General features: G+C 34.4%; 1 protein-coding gene across 3 annotated transcripts; it reads left to right on the top strand.

The window, feature by feature from the left end:
• Nucleotides 1-1,765: 1,765 nt before the first annotated feature.
• Nucleotides 1,766-25,684, top strand: hsph1 (heat shock 105/110 protein 1). Of its 3 annotated transcripts, none has more exons than XR_015509626.1 (18): nt 1,766-2,047; nt 3,613-3,670; nt 3,769-3,909; nt 4,011-4,133; nt 6,926-7,025; nt 7,115-7,248; nt 8,809-9,053; nt 12,638-12,866; nt 15,167-15,273; nt 15,438-15,571; nt 15,683-15,885; nt 17,972-18,079; nt 18,296-18,449; nt 20,750-20,875; nt 21,181-21,288; nt 21,619-21,738; nt 24,380-24,541; nt 24,865-25,684. XR_015509626.1 is itself a non-coding variant. In XM_087284376.1 (18 exons), exons 1-18 carry the CDS (start codon nt 1,860-1,862, stop codon nt 25,039-25,041), a joined length of 2,601 nt encoding a protein of 866 aa, XP_087140502.1. In that variant the 5' UTR covers nt 1,766-1,859; the 3' UTR covers nt 25,042-25,684. The 3 variants fall into 3 exon arrangements, 2 of the variants coding, with proteins under 2 accessions (XP_087140502.1, XP_087140503.1); XM_087284376.1 differs by having other exon boundaries at nt 18,296-18,433; XM_087284377.1 differs by lacking the exons at nt 1,766-2,047; nt 3,613-3,670; nt 3,769-3,909 and having other exon boundaries at nt 6,951-7,025; nt 18,296-18,433.
• The last annotated feature ends 205 nt before the right edge of the window (nt 25,685-25,889 follow it).

Below are 25,889 nucleotides of genomic sequence, written 5' to 3'. Positions count from 1 at the left end.
TAATTAAAGTTAACAAGCATGAATTTGATTTTAAAAACGCATTAGTGGGTAAAGGTAAAATAAATGCTGTACAACTGTTGCTCATCATAAATACATTAACTAACATTAACTAATGAATACATCTTGTAAAGTGTGACCAACATAGAATACAAAAATTTATTAAAACTCTGTGGAGAAATGAGACTTCTTCCCTCCATCTCTAAAAATAACAATAACACAGAGAAATATTTGACTTTTATGACATCAATTAAATACTTGTCAAATTTATTTTAATAAGTTGTAAAAGGCAAAAAGTCCAATTTCATTTTCCTTAAGGTTAGTCTCTTTATTTATCAGAGGTTGCCAGTCTTGCCACAGTGCAATGAACCACCAAATTAACCAGCATATGATTTCTACAGTGGATACCCTTCCAGCTACAACCCAGTACTGGGAAACACTCATACACTGCGGCCAACTTAGTTTATTAAATTCATCAATTGCATGTCTTTGGACTTTGGGAGAAACCGGAGCACTCGGAGGAAACCCACGCCAACAGAGGGAGAACATGCAAACTCTACACAGAAATGCCAACTGACCCAGCTAGAACTCAAACCAGCAACAGTGCTAACCACTGAGCAAACATGTCGCCAAGTCTGTCAAAAGCAGTCTTAAACTGCAGATTTTTTACACTTTCTGAGATATAGGCTATTTCTTTACTAGCATCAGTATATCAAAATTCATTTGAAGGATTTTAACCCATTGAATTTCTGTGTTTACATAATGCCACTGTTGTTGTTGTTTTATTAAAATATTGTTTTTTCCATTTACTGTACCCTATAAAGACAAGTCAGTCTTGCAAGTCAATGATCAGAAACCACATTAAATGTGATGCCATTTGTGCAATGTCACTTTTTAAAAGAAGATAAGGAATATCAATGCGGCACGGTGGCACAATGGTTGCTGGTTCGAGACCAGAGCTGGTCCAGTTCCCATTTTTGTGTTGAGTTTGCATGGGTTTCCTTCGGGTGCTCCAGTTTGGAGTGAATTAACTAAATAACTGTTCGTAGTGTATGATTGTGTTTGTGAAATAGTGTGTATGTTTTCCAGTACTGGGTTGTAGCTGGAAGGGTATCCGCTGAGTAAAACCTATATGCTGAAATAGTTGGTGGTTCATTTCGCTGTATAGACTAAGCCAGAAGGAAAATGAATGAATAAGGAATACCATTCATTCACACCAAACAATTTCCCTACATACAAAACAAAACAAGCTCTGATATCTACACCCACATCAAATTACAACCACATATGAAGGTGAAATACTAGCCTACATAGCTTTACACTGAAAGACAAAACAAAAGTCAAAATGTAGCCTACAAATTAAAAAGGGTTAGAATATGATGCTTTTTATGATGGTCTGAAGGACTTTTTTATCCTCTACCTGATTATTTTCAGCGTAAATTAAAGTGTCTTTCTAAAGCGAAACCTGTTAGCATAACAAGCTAAATTACGTCTCAAAACTGACAGGTGCATTAAACGTGCTTTAGTTTCGACTAATAAGAAATCATGACTGATACTAAAAATACTAAACAGTCTATTTAAAAACAAACAAAGTTATTAAGAAAAAGGCCAAATGTAAATTTTGTTTAGACGAATCTATCATAAAGCCATTAAAATAACTTGTTCTTCTTAATATTGTCATTTCTTGAAGCTCCGTGGGCGCTCTGTATCTGCGCCGAAAGCTCTGGAAGTGTAAACGCCATCAGTGCGCGCTGCTGATGCTGCCGATGGAGACGGAAGTTTCTGGAAAGTTCACTGAAACAACATATAAATGGGTCCCGCGTCCTAAAATAGCATATGCGCTCTGGATTATCTGCCCTTTCATGACTGACGCTTACACACACGGATTTGTTTGTCCATCTGATCTGAGCACATTGCTTGCCGTACCGAGCAGAGTCCGGGATATGGCTGTCGTGGGTTTTGATGTTGGGTTTCAAAACTGCTGTATTGCCGTGGTCAAGAGCGGAGGAATTGAGACAGTGTCCAATGAATTTACAGACAGATGCACGCCGTGAGTTGATGAAAGCTGTTTTTGCCTAATTTACAAACAGTAATCACTGCATGAAAAAATACACACAGCTTGTATGTATTCTCAGATTATACACTTTTGTATATTTATCAGTCATATTTTAGGACGGTTGGTCTAGTTGATAAGCTGGTAATACTTTTATATATGTAAACAAAAAGAAATGAAAAACTTACTGAAACTTTACATATACTCTAGTTTAATGAAGTGCATGATAAAGTAGCTGTTAAACAAATAGTTCCTCAAATCATACAGTTGTCCATGTCTCTAATGTGAACATGAGACTTTTTGGTGTATTGTCAGATTATATGGAGAAAAATAAATATAGGTTCTATGAAAAATAAGTGGTAGTCCAAGTAAGATATGCTTAGATTAAAGTTTTAAAAACAAACAACGCAGTGGCGCAGTAGTTGTTGCCTCACAGCAAGAAGGTCGCTGGTTCGAGCCTCGACTGTGTCAGTTGGCGTTTCTGTGGGGAGTTTGCATGTTCTCCCTGCGTTTGCGTGGGTTTTCCACCCGGTGCTCCGGTTTCCCCCACAGTCCAAAGACATGCGCTATAGGTGAATTGGGTAGGCTAAATTGTCCATAGTGTATGAATGTGAATGAGTGTGCAAGGATGTTTCCAAGTGATGGGTTTTGCAGCTGTAAGGGCACGGTTCATTTCCTGTGGCGACCCCGGATTTATAACGGGACTAAGCCGAACAGAAAATGAATAAAACAACACAAATACATTTATAATTCTTTCAAATTATCATTTATTAAATGTAAGGCTGTATTTTGAACTTTGTGTTTAAAGTATAAGCTACAATCAAAAGTGAAATGTATTTTCTTTTCCACAAAACATGTATAATACAGAACAAAAAATTTGTATAAATAATAATTGATATATCATAATACACAAATAATAAGAAAGCTGTAAATTCAGCTTAGACCCACATGAATAAATTGCTATTTTAGTGTATTTATATAGAACACATTATTCTAGATGTAAATAATATGTCCATTGTATTTTTGATCAAATATACAGTTTTGGGGACAAGCAGAAAGCACTTTTAATGTCAATGTTTCCAAACTTTTGAGAAGTACTGTATTTATAAAACAACTACATTATGACTGTTATGACGTGTATGACATTCCCATAATAAAATACACATAAGAGTATGTGATCATTTATATTTTAAATAATTGAAATTGTCTTCCTGACAAACACTGGCCAAGTATAAAGATATAGGAACACAAATAAGTGGTATTTATTTATTTATTTTTTACTTTAAATATGTCATCAAATGCTTTATTTAAAAAATAAATATTATACCATCTGTCTTTACAGACTTATATGAATAAACCGCATGTGTAATAGACCTTTTACAAATCATGGGATAAAATGAGACATCCATTATTATTTTTAGCTCAGAAAAATAAAACAATTTAAACAGTACACATTCTGATGTACAGAGAAAAATTAAAGCTGTATTAAACTGCTATTATTTTTCTTATGACACACTTGGACCCACACAATAAGTTTAAAATGCTGAACTTTCTTCTTTTAGATCTGTCATATCGTTTGGTTCAAAGAACAGGGCCATTGGCAATGCTGCAAAAAACCAGGTAAACATCCATGTTCTCGTTATTATTGTTATTCAGAATAAAGTGAAAGTGATCTAGCATGGTGTAAATACTTTATTTATTTCTTCTACTTGTTCTAGATGATAACCAATCCTTCAAGCACCGTCTTTCATTTTAAGAGACTACACAGCAGACTTTATCATGATAAAGTTGTGCAAGCCGAGAAAGCTAATTTACCCTATGATCTGGTACCACTAAATGATGGGAAGGTTGGAGTACAGGTAAACTCTATGTTTATGAGTCCCATAAGTAGTAAGGACCGATTGTCATTGATTATTTTGAGAAGAAACAGCAAAATGAAGATGTTTACTGTCTTTATTAGGTCATGTACCTCGACCAGGAGCACCACTTCAGCATTGAGCAGATCTCCGCTATGCTGTTGACCAAACTGAAAGACATTGCAGAGGCTAACCTGCAGAAGAAAGTGCTGGAGTGTGTCATCTCTGTACGTTTTTTTTTTTTTTTTTTTTTTGCAGCGGAGCCTTGCGGAGTGCAATCATTTATTTTCTTGATTTTTAATGGCTACCAGAGGCGTGTACTAGAAATAGAGGCGTTTGGTTCATTAGAAATTCTTCCAAAAGATATTTATAGTAGAAATTATGTGTTATAGCCATTTTAGATCTATTAGTAGGATATTTTTGAGAAATGACCTCTTTTTTTCCCCATATAGCAGTACATTTTGCAGGATTTTTTAAATAAGGCTCTGTGATTTCCTCTCTGTGAAAATATGAACAAAATCACTGAATCGAGTTGTAAATATTAGCTGTATAACACAAAATGTGATCAAGTCTGACACATTTTGGATGAACACATCAAACATAGTGCTATACATCCAATCAGAATACAGATTACCATCGTCATTTGCAGGAGCAGACTTAGTAATTTGGGGGCCCTAGCACTGAATCTCAAAATGTTTCATCTTTCTCTATAGATATTGTTTTTCTCTTTAGATTCATTTTGTTGTTGTTGTTGTTGTTGTTGTTAAAAGATATATTAAGTGCAACCTTCTTAATGTCAAATTAAATACAATAACTTCACAAATAAAAAACAAGCTTACAAACTACGTACAGTTAATTAGCCATACTCGTGATTAGATTTTAATATTTGAATGTGTGCTGTCCGAATGGAACGCTCCACTGTCCATGTGGGCCCCAGGTTTAGAAAAGAAGTAATAAATCTTAATGGTTATAGACAGATTTTACAATATATATGATAGAAAAATTATAAAAGATCATAGAATGATGAACATAGTCTTCTTGGCAATGGTCGTGGCCCCCTACTTCCCTGAGGCCCTAAGCGGCTGCTTACCTTGCTCATTGGTCCACCCCTGGTCATTTCATCAGAATCACTCATTAAAATCATTTGCGACAGAATATTGTAGAATAGAACGCTCTCCTAAATGTTTAGGTATTAACACAAAACTTAAATGTGTAATTTTTTTATGAAAATTGTGTAAAACTTTTTATTTATTTAATTACATTTATAATTTATTTTAAATTTTCTATTTATTTATTTCATTTAAAATGTTTTTTAACAGGTATAAAAACTTATTTTATAGATTTTTTTTGTTAATTTCATTATAAATTGTTCAATTGAACACATGAATTTTAGTTACATGTTTTAATGTAATTTGACAATAAAGCACATCTTTAGCCATTTAATTAGACTTTTTAAACAAAATAATAATAACAATAATACAAATTTTCAAAGAAAATGTTATACAATTTGTTCAGTGTGTTTAATTGTAACACAAATAAAACCTAATTAAGATAAATTCAAATGTATTTAGGCTTTTATAAAAAATAAAAAAAAAACATTTTATAATAGATTTAAATTAAAACAAGAATAACTTAAATTTGAGAAAGCTGGGTAGGAAACAGGGCGGTGCAGTTGTCGCCTCACAGCATGAAGGTTGCTGGTTCGAGCCTCAGCTGGGTCAGTTGGCATTTATATGTGGAGTTTGCATGTTCTCCCTGTTTTGGCGTGGGTTTCCTCCGGTTGCTCTGGTTTCCTCTACAGTCCAAAGACATGCAGTATAGGTGAATTGAATAGGCTAAATTGTCTGTAGTGTATGTGTGTGAATGAGAGTGTATGGGTGTTTCCCAGTGATGGGTTGCAGCTGGAAGGGCATCTGCTGCGTAAAACATATGCTGGATAAGCTGGTGTAGTGACACCTGATTAATAAAGGGACTAAGCTGAAAAGAAAATGAGTGAATGGGAAGGAACCCTGCCAACTGCAAAGGCGAAAGTCGGGCCTCCTCCACTCAGCCTCTGACTGGAAGTTGCAAGTTGAACTGGGGAAGCAGTTAAAGTTCCCACAGCACGTAGTTACAACATCACTCCAGCCAGACATAATTATCATTTCTGAGGCAACAAGACTGTGTATTATACTTGAACTCAGTGCCCTGGGAAGAGAGATGGAAGAAGCAATTGAAATGAAATGCTCAAAGTACCAGAAGCTAGTAGAGAAGTGCCGGGAAAGGTGCTGGAAGACCCACTGTGAGCCAATAGAGGTGGGATGTAGAGGGTTTGCAGGGCGTTCACTCTGATAAGTCTTTAACCAACTAGGCCTAGCAGTAGCAGCTAAGAAGAGAGCCAAGAAGTCAGTTTGTGAAGCTGCAGAGAAAGCCACAATATAGCTATAAATAAAGAGGGCTGATCTGTGGGTCATGGCTACTGGGATGCTAACTGGGGTCTGATTACCCAGGTGAGAGTGTCTAGTGTTGAAAGTCCCAAAACCCCCAGTGACCCCAGGATACATCATTGATGATGCGTCCCAGTGCATCTAAATGATGTATCTTGGACACAGTGTCATGGTTTCCATCAATTTGACTTGCATTTAAATGTTTTGTAACAATTTAAGTGGATTTTTCAGTACTGGAATGTGGCTGGAAGAATATCCGCTGCTTAAAGCATATGCCAGAATAGTTGGCAGTTCATTCCCCTTTGGCGACCCCTGATAAATAAGGGACGAAGCCAAAAGAACATGAATAAATGAATGCAAGTGGAGTTTATTAAGAATTGCAATATTAAGTCAATATTTACAATATTTAAGTCAAAGAAAATGGAAAATTAAAACAGGAGTAAAACAATTTGTGGAGAAGTAAAGTGGATTTCATCGAGCTCTATTTCAATTTGCATGTAAACCACAAATGTGCAAGCCACCAATCCGATGGTTTGTTTGTTTGTTTGTCTGTGTTATTTCTTTGGCCATACAAATGATTTTGTCACGCATAGATCCCCTCATTCTTCACTGATTCAGAACGGAGGTCTGTACTGGATGCTGCCAAGATTGCCGGCTTGAACTGCCTGAAGCTAATGAACGACAGCACTGCAGGTATATTCAGAATTAATGAAAGCCACAACAACAGTGCCTTCGCTGTGTCTAGAAAAAAAAGATGCTGACTGTATAATAAATCATTCCAGTGGCGCTAAACTATGGCATATACAAGGAAGATCTGCCAGGCTCTGATGAGAATCCAAAGATTGTGGCGTTCGTGGACTTGGGTCATTCGGCCTTCCAGGTCTCCATTTGTGCATTCAATAGGGGTAAAGTTAAGGTGAGTTTAACAACAATAATATTAAGGAATATAACTACATAAAAATGTAAAATATATATATATATTTTAATACAGTGCTCAGCTTAAATAAGTACACCCCATTTTGAAAATGAATATTTTTGTCCATTTCTCAGTGAATATTGTCAATGTATTTTGGTGCATTTAAACAAAATTGATTTATTATACAGATATATTAAATAATATTCACTTAACATATTTAGAAATTGAAAGATAAAACAATTAAATTCAAGTAAAATATTGGCAAAAAAATTACAAAGTACAACATTTCAAATAATTGTTTCTTTTTTTTTAAATTTGTATTTAATATTTTTCTATAACATAAATTTGGGTGTACTAGTTTTTGTACATTTATTGTACGTTTTTTTGTTACATAAACTCCAGATTTGGCTTCAGTACTGGCTAATCTAATATATATCAACAAATCTAATATTGTATCGTTTCCTATTAAAAATATTAATTTAAAAGAGATTTTTGTGTACTTGCATATGCTGAGCACTGTATATTAGCAATAGTTATATACGGTTTAGTCATAACAGGAAATAAATAGAATTTGGGAAGTAGTGCAACTATTTCATGGTTTCAGTTAATAGTGTATATTTTATATTTTATATTTTATTTTTTATATAAGGTTTATTAATAACAAATTAGTATCAATATTTAAACAAATAGACATACAAATGCTCTGTGCTTGTAATTATAACAGGAATAAAATCGAATTTGAAATAAAAAATTCTAAAAAACAAACTTTCCTACTGCACAGAAAAATATATATATTATTTAAACCAACTTTAAAAATGATAATAATAATAATTTTGTAATCTGTTACAGCTAAAAGTTCTAGTTTTTCCTTAAAGCATAATTAAACTCGTTTCAAGCATTCATTTTATTGAATCTAAATCATAGGATTATTTTTTTTTCATAAAGTAAAAAAAAATGTAGATTTTTATTAAAGAATGTAATCTTTACCCTTTTTATCCTTAGATCAAAGTATCCTTTTGTTTTTAAGCAAGCTAAAAATTTATTAATTTTAAAATTAATTATAGTTTTGACTTGGTTGCAACTGTAAAGTGTAATTTAATGTTAATCAAAATATTTATTCTGCCCAAGAAAAAAAATACATTCACTCACATGTAAAAAATTTGCACAAATTTAGCAAATACATTCATTTTTAAGCTTTCTATTAGAAAACAACTTACAGCAACGGCTGCTTGAGGGTTGTAGCTTTAGACTGATGTATAGTTTTTTAATATTACTCATGTTCTTTTTGACGTAATTTATTTGTAAACAAACACTGAAATGCACAAATACAGCACCTCAGTGCGTCCACGTCCTGACGATGGTTAAGAGATTCAATTATATCAGAAATAAAACACAATTTGTGAAAACACAAACACATTTCATACGGTTTATAAATATTTTTTTTAAGTTCATTTTGTTATATCTATTTCTGAATTCAACCATGGTCTTAGTCACAAGATGCTTGTATAGATGCCAACTTTGCATTTTCACACATTCTCATTCCCGCTCTGTATTTTGCAGGTTCTGTCTACTGCCTTTGATCCTTATTTGGGAGGGAAAGACTTTGACCAGAGGCTGGTTGATCACTTCTGTGCTGAATTTAAGTCCAAGTACATGATGGATGTAAAGTCCAAGACCCGAGCTTTGCTGCGACTGACACAAGAGTGTGAGAAACTCAAAAAACTGATGAGCAGCAACTCCACAGAACTCTCCCTCAACATTGAGTGCTTTATAGATGATAAAGACGTATGTGGGAGGATGAACAGGTACTCCACTTCTTCATATCACTCTTAAAGCGTATATGTCTTAAAACGGGGACATTGTTGCTGACAAATTTATCATTATTTCATTTATTATCTTGTCACAGCATAAACGTGTTATTATATAAATATTACTTCATCCAGACATCTTGATTTACTATAAAGTATATACAATACTTATTTATTAAAGAGCAACACTGCAAATGCTTTTCCTAGAGGTTTTGTCTTGTTTCTAATACCATATTCTTGAAACAAGCGTTTTCTTCACAAGTAAAAAATATTGATTTATTTTTTTAAATAATAAAACAATATTAAGTGAGTTTTTCCCCTAAAACAAGTTATATAATCTGCCACTAGGGTAAGTAAAATAATTGATCACACTTTATTTTGATGGTCTGTTTGTTGAATTTAAGTTACATGGCATACATGCCAACTAATTCTCATTAGATCATAAGTAAACTGTTAGGCTGTGGTTAGGGTTAGTGTAAGTTGACGTACTTGCAGAGTTTCTTATAGTCAGTTAAATGTCTGTTGAAGCAGCAGTATCAGCAGATATTAAGCAGACAGTCTACTAATACTCAAATAGACCATCAAAATTAAGTGTTACCAAATATGTATTTGGTTGGATTTTAATTTTTTTTTTTTCTGCGCTAAAAACAAGATAAAAGCTCTAAGCAAGAAAGCTTTTTTAACCTATTGTACATGAATTTTAAAAACATAACAAGTAAAACTACACCTTCTAAACAATTGCAGTTTTAGGAAGTGTATTGACAGTTAGTTGTATTCAGGGTTTCTATGGGTTTCATCAAGTCAAATAAAAGACTTTTTAAGACCGTTATGAGTTAAATTCCAGACTTGCACAAGTCTAAATGTTAAGAATTTTTTCCACTGGCCCAGTTAAAACATTAAAAAAACCATTAAAACAAATGTTATTGTAAGTAAGATAATTAGGCCATATTGGTAAATAGAGTTAATAAATAATCTTTTGTTAAAACTTTTAAGATAGAATGTTAGTGTTTGGACGGGTGTTGGCACAGTTGCTTTACATGGACATAAGAAAATTAAGATCTGGTAAAAATTGTTTAAGACCTACAACACAATATTTCAGTGAATATAATACATTTTAAGACCTAAAATGTTGTTTTATTTAAGACATTTTATAATAAAAAATGTAAGACTTAAGACCCCGCGGATATCATGTATTACTGTTTAACATAATTGTAAACTAGAGCACATTATTATGAATGAACATTCTGTACTGATTTGTCTACAAAAATATAGATTCTGCATTTTTAATTGCATGATGCGTTTACTTTTTTAAAAAAAACTTTTTTTATTATCATAGTGTACCTAGCTCGTAGGTAATTATAGGTACAAGCTAAAAACAAGAAAAATCATTAATGATCACTTATTATACCGTCAACATGGGGATGTGAAAATAAGGGATAATAAATAAAAGTTTAAATTAAAAGCTATTATAAAGAAATAGAATCAAGTTATCAAATCTCGTTACCCTTTTATATAATGACCTGATATATAATGAAAGCATTTGATTGCTTTTCTATGCTTTTTATGCTCATTTAAGACAAAATTACCCAAAAAAAACACCAAGATCAACATCTTTAGATGTTATTTTTATTGTTGTTATTATTATAATTTTTGTTATGTTTATATGTCTGTTCAAACACGCACCCAAAACCCAGACTTTTGCTCCGCGTCAAATCACTTATACAGAATCCGTTTGGGAAACCGCGTCTATTTATCATATGGAGCGCTTCTGACATTCTGGCACCGCTACATGAACTGAATGTTTCGAGGACTGCATAAGAGGGGCAACGGCACCTGTAATGGAAAAGGAGGGATTCCTGTCATTTTTATATTTATTTTAAAGTGTTTTCATGCCTAAATAAAATGAAAGCACAGAACAGATTCACATTTCATAGCAAGGGGTGTCCACTGGTGGTTCGAGGGTATGGGTTGTGTATAGGGAGGATCGGCTACTTAATGTCCATTGCCACCCTTTATAGAAAGAGCGAAAATATGGGAGAAATATGGGAAAATACCTTTACGGGATGATAGCCAGATAGAATTGTAAAATACAGGAGAATCTTGGGAAAAATGGGAAGGTTGACAGGTATGTCACTTATTAATAAACAATCACACTAACAACAGAATTCACAATATTACCATTTCTCTAGATTTCCCTCTCAAGTCAAACAAACATGTAAAATAGGTCAAATGGAAATGCTAAACTGTCGGTAGGAGTGAACGTGTGTGTCCTGTGATGGACTGGCCATCTGTGCAGTGTGTCTGTGGTCAGGGATGCTGGGATTGACTCCAGTTTCTGTGACCCTACGGAGGATAAGCGCTTTGGAAAAAGGATGAATGGATAATTTGTGTATTGCTAGGCTGTTCTCTCCAGGCTGATTTGCTGCTTGGCTGCTAAACGTTTCATTTGTGTCTTGTTTTTGTCATTTTGAGGATTTTTAATGGGTTGAGTCATTTTTAAGAAGTTGCCAATTTTATTAAAAAAAAATAGCTACATTTGCTTTTAGGCACTTTTAGAAAAATATTTTTACTTGAGTATTCTGAAACATCGCTAATTCTGGAAAAAGTGACACTGTGTAAGGATGCATGAGATATCTGCACTATACTGATTATCAGCCAGTATTTGACTTGTAGTACTCAGTCAATGTGGTATCTGATTATCCTATTTCCTCCTGTAATTTAGTAAATTTCAAAATTAACATTTCTTATTTTATTTTGGACTTCAGAATTTAAAAGAATTTCTAAACTGTTCATAACACCAGGCAAAACATGAAAATATCAGTAAATGAAAACATTTTTAAACTTAAAGTCCATCTGAAATCAAAATTTGCAAAGGTTTTTTTTTTTTTTGCAAGCATTGTTATTATTTAGGTGATAACAATAATAATGGATTATTTTTGCATAGGTATTATTAACCTATGCAAATTAATCCATTGAAAAAAGTTTGTCAAAGCACCATTTTTAGTTAATGTCAGTCACTTCAGTCACTATATTCTTAACACTAGTTTGCTATGAGAGAATGACGTGCAAAAAGAAAGTCCTGCCTCCAATATTCCATTTCAGTTGGAAGGACTGTACATCAAAATACTGAAATAAACAACTTTGCAATTCACGCAAACTTTTACCAAGTTTAAAATTAATATCCCTTTTATTTATACATTTAGAATGAAATAAATAGATTTTAAGCTTTTTTTATTTTTAAGATTTTTAATACTATAATTTTTTGTTGTTATGTTTAGTTGTTTATTGTTTGGATTCTATTTTAATATTTATTTAAAATAGCATACATAATTTAGATGGTCTATTAAATAACAGGTTTAAATCCATCTTTACACCGCGAATGATAACAATACTTTAACTATAGCAATAAATATATCACTCCACACCAACTGATGAAAGCATTCTGTTTAAAAAGTCTTATTTTTAGTGTGCCTAAATTTGTTTATCTACACTTTCATATTTGCAGCGCATTTAATTTGCAGACAACATAAAAACTGAAAATAGCTTATATGTGTAAGTACCTGTTTTTCTCTTCCATAAAGGGCCAAATTTGAGGAGATGTGTGCTGACCTGATCGAGAGAGTGAAGTTTACTTTAATGAAGGCTGTAGAACAGGCTGGAGTGCGTCTACAGGACATCAGTGCTGTGGAGATTGTAGGCGGAGCCACACGCATCCCGGCTGTAAAGGCCCAGATCAGCAGCTTCTTCAGGAGGGATGTCAGCACTACATTAAATGCAGATGAAGCAGTGGCCAGAGGCTGTGCATTACAGGTACTGTAACAGGCTTTTTTACACTGTAGCTGATACATTATGTAGCTCGTTTAAAGTTAAAATTTAGAACTAAATGATGATGTTGTTGATGATTTTAAAGTTATTTGTCATTTAAAGGTTGATTTGCTTTTTTTTTTAAATATCCCAACCAGTTTTACAAATACATGTAGGGGTGTGTGGTGTTTCATTTCCTCTGATGAAAGTTTAGAGACTCCAGGGGTCACCAGTCTCAGTCCTGGAGGGCGGGTGTCCCTGCAGGGTTTAGCTCCAACTTGCCTCAACACACCTGCCTGGGTGTTTCAAGTATACCAAGTAAGACCTTGATTAGCTTGTTCAGGTGTGTTTTATTAGGGTTGGAGCTAAAATCTGCAGGACACCGGCCCTCCAGGAACAAGTTTGGTGACCCCTGGTATAATCTGTTTATATGCTTAACAAGGCTGCATGTACAGTATCAAAGTTTAATATAGCAGACAATAAAAACGGTAATATTCTGAAATATATTAAAAAAAACATTCTATTTGAGTATAAATCAAAATGTGATTTATTTATGCTATAGCAATGCTAAATTTACAGTGTCTTTACTCCACTAAGGATGGGACTTAGGCTTTCAGTGCTATTTGGCTAACATTTTCCAAGACCTCCTATTGCATCTTAACCCTCACATTATTGTAAAAGTTGCATCTTGGCCAAATAATATCCTATACCTACAAAGTATACATCGTTGGTAAGCTTATTTAATCAGCTTTCATGTGATGTATAAAATGTTGAGGTTCAGTCAAATTACTGACTCCATACTGAACAAATTATTTTTGTGTCACACTATATTTTTAACAAGTTATGAAAATTATGCAAACTATTGCAAAATAAAAACTTTTGAAAATCACGCTTACAATCTATATGCAGTTGAAACCAGAAGTTTACATACACTATAAAAAAGGCAAATAACCATTTTAAAAAAGTCAGATGTTTATGTGACTAAACTTTTTCTCTTTTAGGTAATTTAGGATTATCAAATTTGTTTCTGTTATGCTTAATAGCAGAGTAATGATATGGATTTAGTTTTTTGAGAAATTGTAACTTTTCTTGAAAGTCAAGTTCACATACAATAAGATTATTATGCCTCTGAAAAGCTCAGATGATGTTGTCAACGTTTTGGAAGTTTCTGATTGGTTAATTGACAACATTTGAGTTAATTGGAGGCTTGCAAGCCTAGGAACACTATCCCAACTGTGAATTATGAGGGCGGCAGTGTCATGTTGTGGGGCTGTTTTGCTGCAGGAGAGACTGGTCCACTTCACAGCATAGATGGCATCATGAAATAAGAACATTATGCAGATATACTAAAGCAACATCTCAAGACATCAGCCAGGAAATTAAAACTTGGCCACAAATGAGTGTTCCAAACAGACCATGACCCTAAGCATACTGCCAAATTAGTTAAAATGTGCTTTAAGGACAACAGAGTGAATGTTTTGGAGTGGCCATCACAAAGCCCTGATCTCAATCCTATAGAAAATTTGTGGGCAGAGTTGAAAAAGCTTGTGCGAGCAAGACAGCCAACAAATCTGAATTACACCAATTCTGAGGAATGGGCCAAAATTCCTTCAAACTATTGTGAGAAGTTTGTGGAAAAATACCCAACGTAACATTTGACCAAAGTTATACAGTTTAAAAGGAAAGCTAAACAAAATACCAAGGAAATGTACAGTATGTAAACTTTTGACTGTCTAGAAATTAATAAAAAGCTATCAAAAAATGATCTCATTATTCTGGCATTAGGCAAATGTAAATCATTAAGCTAATCCTAACAATACTAAAATAGTTAACGTTTAGTATGATTTACCATCAGACTTTTTTTTTTAAAGGGTTATGTTACTTTTTTTAGAGTGTATGTACAGTAAACTTTAGTGTCAACTGTATGCCTACTATCAGATGGCCAGAAAGTGATTGATTTTTTTATAAATTGTTAATGTTGGTATTGGTGAAGCAGCTAGTCCAGAGACTGTTGTGTACACAGATTTTTTTTATACAAATCACTTTAATGTGTGGACTAAAGCGGTCAAATGAGTAGCGTCTTAGACCCAGAAACAGTATTTCATACATCAACGATACATCAGGACTTAAAAAGCAAATGGTCACATTTCTTAAAAATATTACTGACTCCACACTGAACTAAGTGTATTTTGAATCTCTCTATATTTCAAACAGGCAACGAAAATGATGCAATCTATCCCAAAATAAAAAATTAAAACCTGATGGAATGAAGAATTCATCTCTTACATTCTGTTTTTTCCCCACAGTGTGCCATGCTCTCTCCTGCATTCAGAGTGCGAGAGTTCTCCATCACAGATGTCATTCCATTCCCCATTTCTCTTTCCTGGTCCAGTGAAGCAGATGAAGGCAAATCGTAAGCCCCTCGACTACTTACTTTCCTATACATAAGATCCAAGAACAAGAAAACGGGCTGCAGTTTTCATTTTAATTAGTTTAACCCTAAACATCTGTGTGCATAATCTGTGCTATGCATTTCACATACTAATGCACTTCTCATTACCATTCCTTACCTTCCAGGTGTCATGAGATTTTCAGCAGGAACCATCCTTGTCCGTCAGCTAAAATGATCACATTTTACAGGAACAAGCCTTTCATTCTGGAAGCTTTTTATTCAGATAAATCATCCCTGCCCTTTCCTGAGGCCAAGATCGGTGAGCTTTTTCCTCCTTCAGGCCATCGTAGTGCTTCTACCGCAGCATACAGATGAAACTGAAGTCATGTTTTTCATATTTTGCTGTGCGATTGTGCCAATGTCTCTACAGGTGAATATAAAGTGCAGAATATTCAGCCTCAGGAGAACAGAGAAAAGGCGAAGGTGAAGGTCAAAGTTGAAGTAAACAGGAGTGGTGTAGTGAGTGTGAGCTCAGCTGCCGTGGTCCTGAGAGTGAGATCAGATGAGTCTGAAATCACTGAAATAAATGAGGATGTTGACAGTCATGATGCCTCTGATGATACTGACGTACAGGTGGGTATAAGCAGTCTGCTTGTGTTTCATATTAGTTCATTTGGCATTTTTTGATGTTTTATTTAGTCGCCAGAGGGGTGTTACATAATGCATTCTATTGATATATGTTTTTATGTAAAACTGTTATTTAGGTCAGGAGCCATTTCCACCTGATATAAACGTGCTGAAATGCATCTCTTGTGTCGCTCACTTATGCTTGATTTTGTTGTGACATTAATATTGAGATTTGAGCAGTGTGCAAATTACACTACCTGACAAAAGTCCTGTTGTCGATCTCAATTGTAAGAGCAGTAAATAATAACTTGACTTCTAGTTGATTGTTTGGAAAAGTGGCAGAAGGTAGATTTTTCAGATGAATCAACTGTTGAACTGCATCCCAATCATCACAAATACTGCAGAAGACCTATTGGAGCCCGCATGGATCTAAGATTCTTACAGAAATCAGTCAAGTTTGGTGAAGGAAAAATCATGGTTTGGGGTTACATTTAGTAGGCAGGAGATCTGCAGAGTGGATCAGCCTGACCATCAACAGCCTGAGGTATCAAGATATTTGTGCTGCCCATTACATTACAAACCACTGGAGAGGGCAAATTCTTGAGCAGGATAGCGTTCCTTCTCATGCTGTGGTCACACTAGACGCGGAAGAAGCATCAAGCGCGAGTGATTTACATGTTAAGTCAATGCAAACGCGCGAATAGACATCCTGCGGCGTGATACGCGCGAATAGTATTGTGCGAATGGCGCAGCGTGAATTGAGCGATTTGCGCAAATCGCTCGAGTTAAAAAATCTGAACTTAAGCGGACATTTGCTCTGCGTTAACCAATCAAGAGCTTGCTCTTGTGGGGGCGTGATTGTGACGTAGCGCCTGTTGTTGGTGTCCTGGGGAAAATCCTTCAGCCGACACCGACAACAGTTCATCAAACTGGGCTTGGCTCAGTCAGAAGCACCGCTGAATGCCTTCATCATCCAGGTTAAGTTTCTGGAGGAGTTAATGAGCTCACAGAGCTGGTGCACCTCTGAAAGGATCTAGTGGACTCAGACACAGCCCTAAACGTATTGATGCTGTTTTTCAGCCTTCTTAAAGCACATAAACACTGTTATTTTCTTAATTAAATCCATGTTAGCCATTTAGCAACGAAGCTAGAGTCACTGGGCAGACAGAAGCCCTGTCCATCACACGAATCCACGTCTGTTCTAAAGTAAATTTGACGCCATATGAAGCGGGGTTTGATGCGCAAATAAAGCAAGTGAACTCAAATTTTCACGCTGCTATTTACATGTGAATATCGCGATTTATCCGCACGTTCGGCGACTGGTGTGAACACAGCATCATATTATGATGATAATCATATTATTAACGTAACACAAAATCAGAGATGCATCAGAAATAGTCAACAAAGTTACAGATGGGTACTGAAAAGATGCATCTCGTTTTGATGTTCCTCAGGGGGGATCAAGCGTTAACTGTTATATAATATAGTCTGATATTTTCTGTAAGTAAAATAGTCATATAAACATTTATACACGTTAATGTTATGAAAGAAGATTCAAGAGAGATTAGTTTTGTAAAGATTATTACAATAAACATACTTATAAACTGGACTGCTGTTTAATGACTATAACTAGCACACAAGAGCTTGAGGTAGACTTTGTAATACACCTTTATGTTCCAATCCAAGAAAGTCTCTTCAAGTAACTTAACCATGTGCTTTAATTTACTTAAAAATCGAAAACCGCTGTTCTAAAAACCCATTAAAAAGTCCAGAGGGAACCAAAGTGAATAAGAGTTTCAGCACAGTCTACAAATCGACATCACGACTAAACAACTCCGATCTCTATACACCTTGAGTGATGAAATACTTAAACTGCACACATAGAACTGTGGAGCTAACTAAAACCCAATTTATAATAGTTTTTTTTAATATACTGTTATTGCATCTCACAGTTTTGCTTTACATGATCAATATCATTGACTGGGTGGGTTTCTATGAGGGTGACAGTGGGCGACTGGCTTGTGTTGTGATGATGCACACTATCATTATGGTGTGGAAATGTAACTATTAACTATGGGACTGTGATTTCTAGGACAAGACAGAGGAGGTGAATATTGAGCTCTCAGTAAACAAAGAAAACCTGCCAACAGCACAGTGTCCCCCCATGGAAAAAGAGCAAAATCAAAGAGAAACACTGAGCGTAAGTGAGCTGCACCTCTCACTTACTGCTTAGGCAATGCATTTAGCGTTACGTGCATATTGAATGACCTATGCTGTGTATCTGGTAGCTTATATAATCTAAAAATTGTTATGCGTGTCGTGTCTTGTGATATATCTTAATATGTACATCTTCTGTCAGATTGATTGACCTGGGTGTCATACTGTTATGCTAATGGTGGATGTCTGTTCTTCACAGATGAATGGAGAAGTAAACAGTCACCCTCCTCATGCTAAAAAAGCCAAAATGAAGGTCAAGCATGTCGTTCTGCCCATGGAGGAGACGTTTAACCAGCAGTTGCCAAAGGATCGCCTTAGCGCTTACACGGAGCAGGAAGTACTAACGACGAAATGTTTGTTTAAAGTTATACTTATAAATCAGGGCCTGAAATCTGCCATTTAAAATTTAGATTTAGATTAGCAGTTTACGTTTTAGGATTAAATTAGTCATTTAAATGTATTGTTTTGTGGATTGTTACAAAAAAGGTTTACAATGCTTGAGCTCAGTGTTAAAGTCATGTTTCAGCATTATTATATATGTCTTTACTGACACTATTGTACGGAAAAATCCTTTAAGGTATTATTATATTATATTATATTATATTATATTATATTATATTATATTATTATATTAAGCTTTCTTGTTTTATCGTGATCATTATTGAATTTTCTCTCAGTCTTTACATATCAAAATTTGTTTTCTTGTTATCACGACTAACGGCCTGTTTATACATTGACCAAGCATATCGTAAATAATAGTGACAATAAAAAAAATTAATAAATAAATAATAATAAAATACTGTAGATAGAAAAAGCTGAAAAATTATGTTGTGATAACAAAAAAAACAACTTTTCAAATGTTAAGATCACAAGAAAACTAAGTTGTGATTCCAAGAAAACAACTTTTGTTATGTCGAGATCGTGAGAAAACTTGTCATGTCGAGATGACACGAAAATGAAGTCATCATCACCACAAAACAACTTTTGTCATGTCTAGATGACTAGAAAATTACATCGTCATCACATCACAAGAAAACAACTTCTGTCATGTCAAGATAATGAGAAATTTAAGTCGTCATCACAAGAAAACAGCTTTTTTTATGTGGAGATCATCTGAAAACAAGTCGTTATGTCAAGATCACGATAAAATTAGATCATGTTCATGAGAAAACAAAATAAAAAAATCTTTAAATGCAAGATCTCTTAGAACTATTTCAGTCAAAAAATAATAATTACTGACAGATAATTACTGCAGATATTTAAATAATTGTATTGAACAGACCTGCTCAAAGTCTGTCCTGGAGGGCTGTTGTCCGACAAAGTATAGTTCCAATCACAATCAGACACACCTGGAATAGCTAATCAAGCTCTTACTAGGCATCCGTGCAGGGGTTTTGAGCCAAATTGAAGCTAAATCTGCCATAAACCAGCCCCTCAGGGTCAAGTTTGGGTACCCCTGGCATAGAAAATGTTAATCTTTGAAAAGAGAACTTTATTAAATACTGACAGTCTCAGTCAGTCATAGTAATGCTAAAAAACATTCAGTCACACTTTACTTTAAAGGTCACATGAAGTTAAATTTTAGATTATAGTTTCAGTGTGTTAGTTTTAAGGATTTCTCTTTGCTAGTGTGCTCCAAAACAGTGACAAAACTCACATTTAGAAAATATAAAACTGATATACAGTTGAAGTCAGCCCCCCTTTAAATTTTTACTTCTTTTTAAAAATTTTCCCAAATGATGTTTAACAGACAGAATTTTCATAGTATGTCGGATAATATTTTTTCTTCTGGAGAAAGCCTTATTTGTTTTATTTTAACGTGAATAAAAGCAGTTTTTAATTTTTAAAAAATATTTTATGGTCAAAATTATTAGCCCCTTTAAGCTATATATTTTTGTCGATAGTCTACAGAACAAACCATCGTTAAACAATAACTTGCCTATTTACCCTAACCTGCCTAGTTAACCTAATTATTCCAGTTAAGCCTTTAAATCTCACTTTAAGCTGGATAGAAGTGTCTTGAAAAATATCTAGTCAAATATTATTTACTGTCATCATTGCAAAGATTAAAAAAATCAGTTATTATAATGAGTCATTAAAACTATTATATTTATAAATGTGTTGAAAAAAAATCTCCTCTCCGTTAAACAGAAATTGGGGAAAAAATAAACAGGGGGGCTAATAATTCAGACTCTAACTGTATGTGCTTTATAAGTACTAATAAACAGCCAATATCTTAATTATAAGCTGGTAATAAGCCACTAGTTAATAATATAGTGTTAATTGGTCCTTAAACTAAACTGATACCTAACATTCATAATCAAATGGGCTTTATTACAAAACAAAAACAAAAGCATTTCCTCTGGTGTTCCCCACAGTAAACACGACAGATGTTTTGGAGCACTAAACCTTAGAAACACAGCTTTTATGTATGAGGTTGTTTTTAGTAAATCTCAAACCACAATTTAAAGGCTGTGATGGATATTTTGTCAGCCTAAGAAGTGTAATGTTGTTATCTTGATAATGCATGAAGCCGTAAAACGCGAATTAAGACATTCTGGTCGATTTTTGAATATCAAAGCTATTGAAAAAAGTCATCAGTCATTCACACCATCTGGCGCTCATTTCAATTCCTCTTTTTCTTTCCTCACAGAACAAAATGATTCAGCAAGACCGCCAGGAGAAAGAGCGTAACAATGCTAAGAACGCAGTTGAGGAGAATGTCTACTACTTCCGACACAAGCTGGAGGGCTCCTATCAGACGTTTCTAAACGCTCAAGTAATGTATCTTCTCCTAGATAACACACTCTATTACCTGTTGAGAGTGACACACAACAATCTATTCAGCTCACAGCGACTGTTATCAACAGCTCGTGATTTATTCATAGCGTTCGTTGAATGTTTTCATGTATCAGAAGCTCGTTTCTCATTGCTAAATCTCTAAAGGCCATTTTCGGTTCATGCATAAATGAAACAAAACTCTCGTTCATTTAAATTAGCTAACAGTGCATACGAGCTCTTGCAGTTAAATGAACCACAAATCTGAACGCCGCATAAAATGTTGTTGTTTCTCTTTTTCCCCAGGAACATCAGGCATTCTCTGAGCTTTTAAATGGCACGGAGAACTGGCTGTATGATGAAGGCGCAGACCAAGATAAGCAGACGTACATAAACAGGCTGGCAGAAATACATGTGAGTTGTCTGTCCCGTTTGATGAACGAACACATTTGATCCTAGGCTAGCCTTGACAAATTGATTTAGTGTCACAACGGAGATAACCGAACCGGTATACTTTCAACATGCCCTCCGTTTTGATGTGCGTCCACACTTTAGTCTTTTAATTGATTCGCAGTGTCTCGACAGCTCGCGGCGAACGGGACGCCATGAAAGGCTGAAAGTCGTTTGTGCAGCTTTCAGAATTCCTCTGCTGCACTTTGGGAAGAGCACTAATTGGACGCTGTGTACAAAAGCGTTCGTGCTTGCAAAGAGTGATGTATTAAATCCTTTTGTTTTATTCAACAGAAACTGGGTTTGCCTGTGGAAAACAGATACCGGGAGTCCATACGGAGACCCAGAATGTTTGAAGAGCTGTCAGCCAAAATACAGAGCTACATGACCATTGTGGAAGATTATAAGAATGGAGTAAGTTGTCATTTTTACATCTTATTTGAAGCTATTATGTTTTGAAAATTACAGCATAGAGAGGCATCCTGTTAAACTGATGTAAACATAATAATGGAGGCATTTAGACGCAGTCAGGTTTCTGCCATTAGTCTTTTATGACTGACTATAAATAGTGTCTGCTTTTACATTTCTTCATTTAGCAGATGCTTTTATCCAAAGCTCCTTCTTACAAATGAGGAATGTAGCAACACGGCAATTAATCTTCAAGACGATGGCAATATTATAAGTGCTGTAATACTTTTTTCTTTGCTGACAAACAGCAAAGTATTTATTGAGTTTCTCTATACCATCTGCAATCAAAAAATCATTCAAACAACACTGTAACATGTATTCTTTAGTGAAAAGTAATTATCTACTTTTCTCACTATTTACTGCGCATATGTTGCTGTGCAAAGATCTACTGATTTTAGTTTGTAATGTTTAATTCAGTTAGAGAAACAATATAGAACTTTTGAAGGGGAACTATTATGCAAAAACATAAGGGGTTTAAAACAAAGTACGAATTGGGGTCGATTCTTTTGTTCCGAAACAGGGATTAAAACTGTTACATTGTTGCATTTTGTTCTTGGTACTGTTCGCTTTTACACGGCAAACTTTCTAAACGGACCAAAAGAGCTAAAACAAGTTATGTGCAAGTTAACTCTCTTCGCATTGATTCAGGGTTTTTTTTTTCCGCTCCACTGTCATGCATCCTTATTTTAGAATATAAATCAGAGGAAAGAGTTTCTCATACATAGCAGTTGGCTTATGCATTATATTATGCTTTACATTACAGAGAGAAATAACAGATAAACCAAGTCTGCTGTTCAGTCAATTTTCCTAACGCATAAACAGCTCTCTTTAATAATTATAATTAACATGCTTTCACTTTCGTATTTGATATGAAATGCACATCTACCAGTAGAAGTGATGACATCCTGCCATACTCATAATTCTCTCTTCATATAGCTATATTACATATCCATAATACACTGTGATATAGCCTGGTTCGGATTGTATTACTTTCTCACTACATTGATCCGCTCCAGAGTTCGTTTCAATCGAGCCGAGACCACCTCATTCAGGCGATCTTGGACCGATTGTTTTGGCGCAGATCCTCGCACTATAGCTGGATTCACATAAGCCAAACGAACCACCCTAACTGGGGAAATGCACCAGGTTCTGAAACAAAAGTTTAGGTGTGAAAGCACCCTTAAATAATATTACAAATTAAAATAATAGATAACGTAAATATACATTTTTGACCACTCCCTATAATGGTTCATACCCCTGTGAATGCATGTTTGCATCAAAATATTAATTTAGTGTTTGAATCCGGCAAATCTAGAGCACCAACAGAAAGCGTAAGCGTACACAAAACATGTTTTTTGTAAAATATGCATTTGTACTGTAGGTGTCCATAAAACTAGATTCATAGTTTTTATTTTACTTTTGCTTGCACATGGAATTTAAACAGTAAAATAAAAAAATATGTGCCATTTTTCATGGTCATCCATTAATTGGTGCAGGAATGCAAATCTGTCACCTTTTATTTGATATCACAAATGTCATTGAGAAACACTCAATATGCCTCAAAACAAAACAAAAGTTTGATTATCTAAATTAGATATAATGGAATTAAATAAGTAACTTTGGTTCACTGAGGCATATTACCAAACATAACTGAAAAAATTTGACCACCACCCCCCGGATCGTTATTGTATAATTCACACCTTGGTTTAAATAAAGTTGTGTGACTACTAGCTTCTAATTGTAAAAGATTTATACATTTTATTTTTTACAATCACACTTCATGAAACACACTTGATCAGAGGGTTTAAGCCCTGCCCCTTATTGATGAATCATGATCTCATTAGCATGGGATGTTAGTCTTGTTTTTGAACCTGCCACTATGCATAGACATACACATGGGTATTTGTAGCTCCTCCCTCTTTTAAAAAGAGGACTTCAAGGACTACTCATTTGAATTTAAAGCGACAGTCACCAAAATGGCACAATCAGGATCAAAGCATAAGAGTCATGTTCAAAATTATTTGTGGGGTATTTGAGCTGAAACTTCACATACATAGTCTAGGAACATCAGAGACGTATTTTTATCTTAGAATTGGTCCTCTTTAAATGGGGGTATCCTATATTTTTCATTAATTTTAATAACTTACTTGCTTTAAAGGTCCAAAAACATTGATTGCATGATGTAAAAGCTAAATATTTTTGCATTATTGTTGGCATAGTTAAACGGATAGTTTAAAAAATTACAATTCTGTCAGGAAATATTTCAACAAAACACAAAAGATGTTTTTAAGAGCATTGGAAAATGGTGACGATTGACATCTGTTGTGAAAAAACTACTACTATGTAAATCAATGGTTACCAGTTTTAAACATTCTTTCCAACAACTTAAACTGGATAAACTGGACAACTTAAAATGGAACAAGTAAAGGGTGATTTAAAGAGAGATTTTTTTTTATTTTTGGGTGAATTGTCCCTTTAAATAAAATCAAGCAATACTTAAATTTATTGTAACTAGCAGTCAAAATTCATCTAAGGTAGTTTCTCTTAGTGTAACTGCATAATAATGTTTGTAAACTTTGTCTCCCAGAGTGAAAGTTACTGTCATATCGATGCCATGGACATGGACAAGGTCAGAGTGTGTGTTAAAGACACACAAGTATGGATGACAAACATACAGGATTCTCAGGATAAACTCACACCCGATCAGGAACCGGCCATACACAGCACTCAGATCCAGAAGAAATTACAGGTGAGGAAATAGACTGAAATAGATCACTTTGAGGGATAGATGAAACAATAGTCTTATATGTGATTGATTATAGATTTCTATGTCAAAGCAGCCACAGGGGGGTGTTGTTAGATTTATTTATCTATTTTTTTGTCATCACTCAATTTCAGAAAAAGCTTTTTTATTGTATTTATTTATTTTTAAAACATTGATATGCAGGATTTTATCTTAAATAATGTAAATAAATATTATAATTAATACTATTATTTTTCATTAATATAATACTCAAATGTTTCCTATTAAAAAAATGTAATAATGATTATTTAATTAATTTAATTCTGTAGACACTCAACAATGTTTGTGGGGAGATTGTTTCCAAGCCCAAGCCCAGAGTTGACTCTCCTATGGACGACACTATTCAACCAGAGCGTTTACACAAACACAAAAGCCCAGAAGATGTGACTATGGACTACACGGATTTTGTTCAAAATGAAAGAAAAAACAACCATGTCAACATTTAGCAGCTTATTTTGCCAACACAATATGCTTAAATGAAGCTTTTTGTTTGTTACATTCAATGCTATTAGGCACCTTGTATTTAATATCAGATATGTTTTTTGTTGTGTATTGTTTCATATTCATGAAGCATCAATCTGAAAATCTTTAAAGCTCTTGCTGTGTTTCAGTCTAGCTTCAAAGCTTTCCAAGTAAATTCCAACTCAGTTACTGACTATGAATGCACCTCCATTGACATGCCCATAATAAAATGTGTGTTTTAAATTAAGAGCTGCATATATGTAAATATAACAGACAAAAGCAATATATAAAAGAACAGCAAAAAGCTTTGAAATGATCATTTACTAGCACTGATTGAAAAACAAAAAGCTTGCACTGAAACTATGACTCTAAACAAAGTGAAAGCTTGCAATTTCAGAAATGGATGTACAAGGGTTGCTGCTTTACGCTTGACGGTTCCACTTTATTTTCCTTGTGCATTCAATAGGATATGTCATGTTAAATTTAGAATTTATTGACAGTGCTATCTGTGCAGGTGGAAATGCACCACCTGTCTCTGTTGTACATGTTAAAATGATGAACTGATTTGTCGTGCCTGAAACTTTTTGTTGTAAGTTTGAAAATCACAATAAAACAGTTTTGAAACTATCTATGGCTCTTTTTATTCTTTCTTTCTTTGATTTATTCCCCGTAATGTCATTTTAAACATGTATGACTGGATGTTAAATGTTTTGAATCCATTTGACATCTATTGCATGAGCAAAAACAATTCATCAAAATTGAAACAATATCAGGTTTGGAATGACTCAACGTTGAGGTAATGATGACCGGATTTTCATGTATGGGTAATCTA

Source organism: Danio rerio, chromosome 15 (genome assembly GCF_052040795.2).
Source record: "Danio rerio strain M-AB ecotype USA chromosome 15, GRCz13ab, whole genome shotgun sequence".
Lineage (NCBI taxonomy): Eukaryota > Metazoa > Chordata > Actinopteri > Cypriniformes > Danionidae > Danio > Danio rerio.
This window is presented reverse-complemented; position numbering and strand designations above follow the sequence as displayed.